The 10,270-nt window shown below is 39.6% G+C and overlaps 1 protein-coding gene and 1 long non-coding RNA gene across 2 annotated transcripts; both read right to left on the bottom strand.

The window, feature by feature from the left end:
- Positions 1-274: 274 nt before the first annotated feature.
- Positions 275-5,178, bottom strand: mbd3a (methyl-CpG binding domain protein 3a). The gene is made up of 7 exons (XM_056596698.1): positions 4,995-5,178; positions 4,342-4,498; positions 3,899-4,036; positions 2,734-2,824; positions 2,459-2,636; positions 1,378-1,547; positions 275-1,157 (listed from the first exon to the last, which is right to left on the bottom strand). Exons 1-6 carry the CDS (start codon positions 5,006-5,008, stop codon positions 1,409-1,411), a joined length of 717 nt encoding a protein of 238 aa, XP_056452673.1. The 5' UTR covers positions 5,009-5,178; the 3' UTR covers positions 275-1,157; positions 1,378-1,408.
- Positions 5,179-5,398: 220 nt separating this feature from the next.
- Positions 5,399-10,081, bottom strand: LOC130387550 (uncharacterized). Its single transcript, XR_008896310.1, has 3 exons — positions 7,991-10,081; positions 7,422-7,524; positions 5,399-6,930 (listed from the first exon to the last, which is right to left on the bottom strand). It is a non-coding gene; the product is annotated as an uncharacterized LOC130387550 (long non-coding RNA).
- Between the last annotated feature and the right edge of the window lie 189 nt (positions 10,082-10,270).

The raw sequence follows: 10,270 nt of genomic DNA, 5'->3' as shown, positions 1-10,270 counted from the left end.
TTACACATGTTTTTAGATTGCAAAATTGAATACCATTTTGTGAGGTATTGATTGTTACGTAATATGATGTATTCTATTTTGTCATGGTAGGGTGTGTTCATCATGGCTTCGCGAGGAACGTTTTTTTTTTGGGTGGACCCACAAAAGAATGATGCTCATGATGTAGGTCGTGGTTTATTTTCATAAAAATGTGGCTAAGTTATAAGTTGGTTCATGGCTATGTGAATGGTTGGTACTTAAGACATATACTGAGATAAATGCACAAAGATTCAACCAAGACGAGTTACGAAAAAGGTTACATTTATTGGAGTGGCATAACGTGGTACAGAAAACATTTGTGAAAACAAATCTTGGGGGGGGGGGGGGGGGAGGTGGTGAGAGGTGCAATCAAAAATAATAATATCAGTCTTCTCGGTACACATACAAATTATATATCCCCGTTTAATTTATACAGGGACGATGATCGTACATTTACAAGCATGTTTGGTTTATCCCATAAAAATGAACAACAATAATACATTTTTAACACAAAATAAAACCGTGTAAACAGGTTTTGGGGCACGACGAAAAGAAAGGGAAAAAACGTAAAGAAAAACAACTTCTTCCCGTGTAAACATGTTAAACAATCATCACATCAAAACACTTATTCACAGTAACTGGAGTGCTACACGCACGTAAACATACCAGTTAAACACTTCAAGGGCACTTACACTTGCCGGAGAAGGTTGTTAAACAGCAAGACATTCGGAGAGAGAACCGTTAAACAAGCTTTTCAGCTCACACTTAACTGAAACATTCACATACAATGCAAAGTCTCCCCCCTCATAACTCCTGTTAGCTTGAGTTCCCAAAGAAAGCATCAAGTTGAGCACCATCTGTAACTGCCACCATTCTGAAACATGGTTAGAGGTAAACGGAATAAAATGGGACTGGCAAAAAACATTGAACTGCAACTATCCGGTCAAGGATAGATTATCTATTGTCAAAATAAAATTAAAAAGGAATAATAAATTGAACATAAAAACGGAATATCTTGAATAAAATGTCAGCTTCACCGTTACAAAAGTCTGAGGTAAATCTTGATGGTTGCAGTCGTTTGAAGTCCTTTCTACGCAAGAGAATGGCCCTTTCCATGCAACTCCTTGGAAAAAAAAATCCTGGAAGTAAATAATGTTATTACTGTAGTTATTCATTATACATTTCTTCTGATAGATGTCATTCACCAACAGGTACACTAGTATTTGATCAGAGCAGCTTTTGTCTGGGAGTCAAACACCATCTCCACTAGGCTTCCCACACCCGAATAAAGAGTATGAACATGCAATGCTGTCGCACATCACATGCGCGTGTAAAGCAGTACCCGATTTGAATGCTTACCTTTTTCATGGGAATTTCATCTGAAGGCGTGCTAGTCGTCCACATCCATGGTGGTGCTGGTTGTTAATGATTTTGATTCAGCCGTTTTGTCCTCCAAGTGAGCCAGCATGTCCGCCATCAAGGCCTTCTCCAATCTCCTCCTCACGTTGTGTACCATGTCCTCCTGTTTCCTGTCACAGGAGAGAAGACAACGGATGGTTCTCTGTTTGACAGTTTACAAGTACGGCCACTTGGTGGCAACCAGCAGTGCTTTGAATGTATCCCGCTCACAGGAAGTGGTTCCAACTGAACCAAAACAGCTGGGGTAGCCAATCTGGACACAGTATAAATTCAATCAATGGTTACATCGCACATCTGTCACGAGTATCTAGCAGTGCTGGGAAGGCGTTGATATATGGCGTGTGGATGGTGCCAGACATACCCTTCCTCAAGCAGCACGCTAGCCCCACTCTGCTAGACACCTTTACATTTGAGTCTGAATGGATAGGACTGATGGAGTACTGGGAAAGCCTTTCTTTCAACTTTGCCAACTTTGGCCCCGCAGCATTACATAAATAGCGTATACATAGCTCATTGTACTGCACGTTGGACCTTTACTGTCATCTGGTAGTTGTTATTACACATTTATTTTATAATCTGTTAAAGGGTTTCCTAACCCGGCATCTGCCTCAATGAAGGCTAACAGGGGCCTAATTTCTACAACACAAAGTTCGATGGGTGCACATTTTACACAGAAATATGCTCAACAAATCCGTCAGAGTTGTATGAACAATATAGTATTGCGCTTAATGCTATGGTAAGCAATACACTAAGAAGTTTTTTCTGTCATTTACATTTACTGAGCATAACCGGACCATTCCTCAAGACAATTCAAACCTATTGCTAAACTAGTGGGATGATTTTTCAGAAATGGCCTACCCTAATTTTAACCCTGTAATTCTCATGTTACAATTGGTATTTAAAAAAATAGCGCCGGTCTGGTTAAGGTCTTCAATGCTCAAAATCCAACACCAATCCGCTTTGACGGGGAATCCATGGCCAAATGAACATCCCACATTTCAGGAGTCAATGCGTCTCCTACCTGATATCGTCATCAGTCACCATGAAGGCCTTGCAGAGTGGCTGTGTGGTGTTCAGCCACACTCCTGGATTCTTCTCTACTGCGGATGTGTGCTGTCCTGTGACAGGCTTAGGACTGGTGTGAAGTGCACTGGTAATGGCGGAAATTAGGGACCTGTCTGAACACACAGGGCCGACACCTGGGGAGAACAAAGAACAGGCCCGGATCAAGCCAAGGGAAATTACACGTTACCTAATTGTATCAAGTGCAACAGAGGAATGTATTCCCCGTCTCACCCTGTAAGCCCTTGGGAAGATCCATGGACTTCACTAGCTCCTCTGCAATGTCGAAGGCATTGAGACCACTCAACTTTTTCTCCCAGAACAACTAAGGACAAACAATTAGAAACTGAGTGAACAGTTTTCTTCCAAACAAAAGCTCATGGGTTGAGGAACCTTCCATGAAGGACATATTCCACATAAATATCACCAATAAAATAAAATAAAAATAACATGACACAACTGAACAGATCTTCACACGTCATTGAAAAATGTATTGATCTGTATCCGTTACTGCACTCATCTTTATTCATAATAGCCCTTTCACATATGCACTGTAAGACAGACATTCTCTAGATTATACCCGGAGGGACTGTATGTATGATGCAAATGTCAGAATCCACGCCTCCAGAGTTTACCTTGCCAGGCCCCTTGTGTAAAATCCAGGGCATCGGAGCGCCAGAGAATTCCCAACGAGCGAGTGGGTGTGTTGCGGACGTGGTCATGACGTTTCTATCATGCGGCTGGTGCGAAACCAGGAGCATGGAGTGTAGCTGCTTCGTACTTTTCTCTTGTCTGTATTTTGCCTTCTAACTTCTTTCTCCTTTCCACTCTTCTGTTGATGTTTAATTTAGGTCTTAATAAATGCAGTGTTGATATCACTGCAGCATTTCCAAGTTGGAAGCCTCACCCGCAATCTTTGCTGCGTTGTAAACAAAACACTGCGATTATCAATTCATACTTTTTGCGTCACGTCCTGCCTCCTACGCACTCGGCCCGGGCGCCGTCCCTCGCCTAAAGTATCCAGAGTATCTCCAATATGCGTGAACACGTCTGATACGGCTTATCTCCGGCTGTGTGTTTCATGTGTGCAAGGGCAACTCCGGATCACCCCTCGACCCGATTCTCCAGAGATTATACAGAGTTCATGTCTGAAAGGCCTATGGTATTCATGAGCTAAACTTTGAGTTGCAAGTACATTCCAAAAAGGACTGCCAGGCTTGCCACTTTATGAACTTACAGTAGATAATGCACTGGACTGTCTGGTACTGCTAGAAAATATTACAATTCACTTTGTCTATGTCAGCTATATCCTTCCAATTGCAGCAAGTCGCATTCACTAAATACAAGCTCATTATTAAACCATAGAAATGTGAGTGCACCATGTAGCATTCTGACTCACCTGTTTTGGCTGATCAAGAGCCTTATGCGGATCTGTCTTCACCTTGTTGGTTGGATGATTTGTCACCTTGGTTACAGGCTGTTTAAAGATGGAAGCGGTCTGTCTGACTGGCAGGGTTGTGTTAAGGTCAGGCTTGGACTTCAATGAAAAGGTGACAAAGAATATGGTTAAGAGGTTGGCATTGAACCATTTCTTCAAAGCCAATACATTTTACAAAATAAAAAATGACCCAGAAGAAAATTACTGCATCTACCAGTTAATTATGCATAGTATCTATAGGATATAACCTCCTTGTAAATGATAATTGTTTTACAATACGGCAATAGTTTCACAACACTATTAATAGTCTCAATTTGAGAAATATCTTCCAAACACAGGTTGACACAAAATTATGACATAACATGGGGCGTTCTCCGTTAACATTGTCCTTCATACATATTCACCTTAATATGACTGCTGTGAGGAGGATGCTTATGCCGGTTGTGCTGGAGTTTGGCCGTGAGCATCCTTCCTGTGGCGGGGTCGATGGCATGCACGCCCGTGCTGTTGCCCAGACACCGGGCGATGTGTGGCTTATTCAGGAATCGCTTCGTAGGTATACTGTGGAGGAAACAAACAGATCAGTTTACTATCATTCAGCATGCTCCCTGCAGCGTCGTAATCAACGGTTGTGCGCGTTCGTTTATTCGTGTATTTAAGTAAACATCAACAATGATCGGTGGTCTTTGACCGTCAATGCGTTGCAAAGGTCACGTATCCGTGTTAAGGCCTATCAAGTCAAACATTTGTAAACAATGAAAGTTAACTTGCTAGTCAAACTAGCCGACATTAGCTACAACTACCGGGACGTTACAAGTTAAACAACTATTCGAAACATGACTTTGCCTGCGCCTTCCGTCAAACAACACACATTAAGACATTAGAGACGTAGATTCGCTAACAAAGCTGCACTACTTAGCCCTTGAGCGGTGTCAGTGTAAGGACCAGGCAATGTGTTTGTTAGCTAGGCTAGCTGGTAGGTCCTGAATCTGCATAAAGTAGCCGATGCGTTCGTGCATTTATTGAAACAACAAAAACTCAACGTATAACTTTTTACCCTTTTCTCTCCATCCTTTCTGTCTTTGTTGAAGATGTTTTTCTGATATAAAAAGTTGAGGTAGAGTAACTTAGCAAGATCCGGATTAGCTAGTGTTTAGGGTTTCCCGTGTTGTCAGCTGTCCTGCTTTCTCCCGTCTAGACTTTATTAGATCACTCCGCAACCACTAACGAGCCATCCGTCGGCAGTGCCTCTAAAAACTAGTCCCACGATTACAAAGGATTTTGCTAGATTGTGTGCAATGAGTAGAAATTAATATAAGGCATGCATGTTTGTCAACATTATGGTAACGTTTATGAAATGCTGAAACTAAATACAATGTATTAATTGCTAAAAAAAATTATTAAGAAACTATGGGAAAATACTGTGCATTAAACAAATGTGTATAGCTTTAACCATAGGTTAAATACTCATAAGCGGACTTTGTTTAACACTACACAAATGCACCAAATATCCATAAAGATCAAATATAGGTGACTGCTAAAAATATTCCTCAGCCTTTACCAAAAACTAAATATAGCCTAACTTAAATATAATAAAATATATACAATATCTGAAACGTTTTTTTCTGCATTTCGGTCATTGCCTTTCCAAAATGTTCGATTTTACTGCACAGGATGTAAGCATTTTATGGAAGATTTAACCAGTCAATGCATATGTAGCCTATGTTTTAATTCATGCATCCCTCTCAGTGAGGTGACTCGAATGTCACTGGCCCATAAGGCACGGGAACAACATATCACATTACACATGATAGATAAGAAGAATTGCAAACGCCAAATACACTTATTCAAATGACTATTTCACCGTCCCACTCACCGCTTGAGGTCATGTAAAAACAAATGAGGTATCAACTGTGGTTAAGATGTCCTTGACGAGATGGAAAGGCTATTGATGTTGGTTGCGGGTACGACATGGCTGTGACCGCCTCTGTTTCAGGTCTGCGGTTGGGCTTGGTGGAACACACTCTGCAGCACACACGTGCTTCCATAAGTGTTCACCCTCCAGGTCAGATGCAGTTAAGACAAAATGTCAAGAAAATTCATCACATCCTCATTGTCTGCTGCATTCACAAAAGGTATACACTTCTCCCAAGATAAACTTGCAGCAATGTCAGTGTGTGCCAAACCATGGCAAAGTTATTCTTAAACTTGAACTAAAATGACTAAAATACAAGATTACATTAAGTTAACTTCCAAGGATAAGATCCACACAATAACAAGGTTTCCTAAATAAAGGTGTCCCCAATTAAATATACCTATTAAATGTAGTTGAGAGGCAGTCTTGAAAAGCCGGTGAACCCAAAACCATTTTTTTGGTTTTAAACATTGTAATTGTTGTAACATTGAACATGATCATCAACACAGATAGCTATACTATTGCATCACTGTTACCAAAATAACAAAAAGAAAAGTAAAATCCTATTTTTTTTCTCACCAAATGACAATTTGAACGGGCCACTCTTCTGGAAACACAGGTGGCGTTCTTTTAGTGACGTCTGAGTGCCCTTTCCAAGGCACTGAGACGTGACTTAAATAACAATAACCTGGCATACCTTTGGCATCACATTGCAGCATTTATTTTGGTCTGGAGAATGTATCCACAACACAATGTCTAAAAAAAGTGCAATCTTTTGATCTATGATATTAACGAAGGCATGTAGGATATATCAGCGGAGTGGTCATATAATTGTGTTACTCACCTCGTCAAACATTGATATAAATACTTAGGAATATTTGTCAAAAGGAATACATGTAAACATACTGATAACATTTTTCCAATAGTCTTGTCTAAAATAAAATACATTGCGAATACCAGTAGCTCACTTCCTGCTCAGTCCTGCTCATCCATAGCCTCTGCCCTGTAGGCTGATTCTGGAGCTAGCTGCGCTCATGGCTCAAACAGGTATGGTTGCAGGTTGTGCACCTACTGTGTCCTGTGGGCCAGGGACAGAGGAAGGAGTTTAAAGGGGACAGAAGTCCTCCACCTCTTCTTTAAGAATTCTAATTGGTTGAATGAGGGATGTTTCCATGCCTTTTTTTGAAAATAATAACAATCTTGTAACTAATCCCTCGATGAGATGCATATGTGCTTGGAAAGAAGAAAATGACATTATAGGGAGCAATTTATATTCTGTCACTTGCAGCCTTTTATGGAGGTGGAAATAGTGCCACCCTGTGTTCATCTGGAGATACAGCAATTTCAGTGTAATTTATAGACTCAAACCCCTAGATATAAATGAGAATGAGAGTAATCGGGATGCCATTTCGTAATTCTAACCTCAACCTGGAGAGGTTTGTCTTAATGATAGCATCACAGTCTTAGGATGTGATGCTAAGAATGAATTATAATATGTATAGTTAATATGGTGATTTTATTATAAAATAATTATAGGATCATAATTTAAAACTAACTTTCACCACTTACATAAACTACTCGTAATTTCCCGTGAATTTGCTTGCTGTTGATAGTCCAGTAGGTAAGGTGAACCACATCTCCCACCGTCCCCTTAAAAGCCATGTAGGCGACTCTGCACAGAGAACAAGAGCTTGATTAGTTATTCACTTATTTCAGCGTACTATCAAAATAATTATAATGCCATTAGGCTATATGTTAGTAATATATAATGTCAAACAAATGGGTTATATCCAAAGTGTACTAGTAGGCCTAAAAAAAAGTTTTCTGTAAACATTCTAGAACAGCTACAAGTTATATTTGAGGACATCAACACACGCATCGAAGCAATCTGGTATTTATAAAGTGTAGAAAACAGACAAAATGTAAGGATGACTGGCAGCATTGTTAGGTAGGCTACCAGGCAGTTGCGGAATACGGCCGGGGTTGCCAGCTTGGGCGGGAAATCGGGCCAAATCTGGCAACACTGACTACGGATAGCTTGTGAGCGAGGCAATCAGACCAGCACAGTTCAGGCTGGTTGGCCTACTAGCCGTTCATGGCCATTCATAGTGGGAGCTGACTGATCGAATAAGTCTTACCAGGATTGGCGATGCACACTTTCTTCTTCCCGGTGAATTTAGAAGTCAATTTAGTTTGTTCCGCCACGTAAACAAAGCAAGCGAAAGTATCGAAGGTCGAAACTTTATATATACTAGCGCCCAGGCCTCATTGCGCACGCGCAACAAATCTTCTGTAAACACCAGTTGGCTGTCACCTTTTAGTTTGATGAAAGTAATACCTCGCAAAGGTTTATTTTAGTAGGCCTATTATTGAAGTTAACATGGAACCATGTAAGACAAAGACATGGTTAGCTGATCGCTAGATAATATTTGTAATGTATTGGGATCATTTAACTAATGTCCATTTGCAGTATACTGCAGTTGATTTTATATGAAGGCCTATGCAGTGCAGCTCAGTAAATTAGAAAAACACAGAACCGAAATTACTGAATTAATAAAAATAACTAAGTATTATAGAAAGTCAATTTACCCTATACAAAGCAAAACATTACCTTTGCCGTTGTCCATAGCAGAGAAAAGCCTTATGTAACCATTTATTAGTATTTTTTTCCATTTAGCTCAAACAAGACATTGGAAAATGTATGTATTGTTATTAAAAATGGCACATTTATTGCTACATTACTGTTATATACACGACAGCTCTCAATATCTACTTTATATATAAAAAATAGGAAACTGGAGGCACTTTGAGGACATACCTTACATACATAGTGTCCCCAAATATGATGATGAGACAGTGGCTTGTGGAGCAGTGTATCTATTGTGTACAAGAGTAGGTTGAGTTGGTCTTCCCCCGCCAAAAAAATAACACAAAATATCTTGTGTGTCTTGGAACACAGAATATACTGTAGAAATCTTTCTCATAAAGGTAAATGAAATGTAGCAATGTGTAATTTCACTTTCATACATCGGACCAAAAGCGCACCCAGATAAGTCGGGTGTGCGGGACAGGAGTTTGGGAGAATTGACAGCGCTGCTCCATCGGGCGAGCATGAAACAAACGGACAAAATGACCAATATTGGTATACAAAACACTGTTACATATCAGTATCCGTTTACAACAATAAAACTGATGTGGACATACCGCTGTACATATATAATGCACATGCCATCAGGGATGAAGATATATTTCTTAAATAAATTCAGTACATACTAGATACGTTTGAAATAGTCGTTAGGGTCCTCTTACCAAGTTAAAAACATGATGTAATCGGGGTGTTTTCCCCTATCCTATAAATTCATTAACTATATCTTACTTCACGAACTGACAGAAATCAGTGCCATGAAGTGTCATTGTTCATTTTGATGCACTGAGATGTAAGTTTAATTGTTCATTTTGATGAGCTGGGATGTAAATTGAATTGTTCATTTTGATGTGCTGAGACAATGTCAAATGTCCTAAGTAAATCTTTTTTTTTTTTTTTTTAAATACATGTTTTTATAAAAAGGTACAACCTAGTAGTCTTTCACTGTGTAGTAGACAGGTATTCAGGCACTAGTGAGCAACCATTATCAAAACTCCCAAAGTCAGGAAAAGACTAAGGCCACCCTTTTGATTTGTTTATATGTTTCATATGCTGTCATAATGAAACTAGGAATATTAAGCAGATTGTACACAACAAACGTACCTAACAAGAGTCAGTAATTGATATGGGCCGGGACTTCAGTCAAAGGAAGAGTGGGGCTTTGGTGAAGAAAATGTTCAACAAAAGTATGTATTATGACACCCAACTTGCAAGCGGCAGAAGATTTCCACTATGCCTCGTGTTATAGTACATTTTTCGAAACGTATTTTGAAAAAGCATAGCAATTTTGTGCTGCTGGTAGAAAATATTGGCATTTCTAACATCCAAGCACCGGACACAAATCCATTTAAAATAAAAGGGGTACACCTCACTTTGTTCCTGGCATCTAAATTGAGCTTTCTTCAATTTAAACAATGTAAACAAACAAACAAAAAGCATTCCAAAAGTAAAAACTGATACATCTATCTTACAAAGTAAAAAATACAATACAAAAACTGAAAGATTATTAAATTCTACAAAAAAAGGAAGATTCTTACAAACATGTTTGCAATAATAATAAAAAAAACGGGAGGATGGGTTGGGGGGGCTGGGGAAAATCGGTGGGGGGGGGGGGGGGGATCGGCTGGGGGGGATGGGGACACCAAATGCAACAACAGCCAAAATAAAACATGAACAAAGAAACAAATCAAAACAATGGCAATGGGGTAATACTACCAGAAGGTAGCGCAATAACACTCATGATCCCTTTCAAATCTTTTTTTTTTTTTTCAAT

The sequence above is a fragment of the Gadus chalcogrammus genome, chromosome 8, assembly GCF_026213295.1.
Source record: "Gadus chalcogrammus isolate NIFS_2021 chromosome 8, NIFS_Gcha_1.0, whole genome shotgun sequence".
NCBI lineage: Eukaryota > Metazoa > Chordata > Actinopteri > Gadiformes > Gadidae > Gadus > Gadus chalcogrammus.
This window is presented reverse-complemented; position numbering and strand designations above follow the sequence as displayed.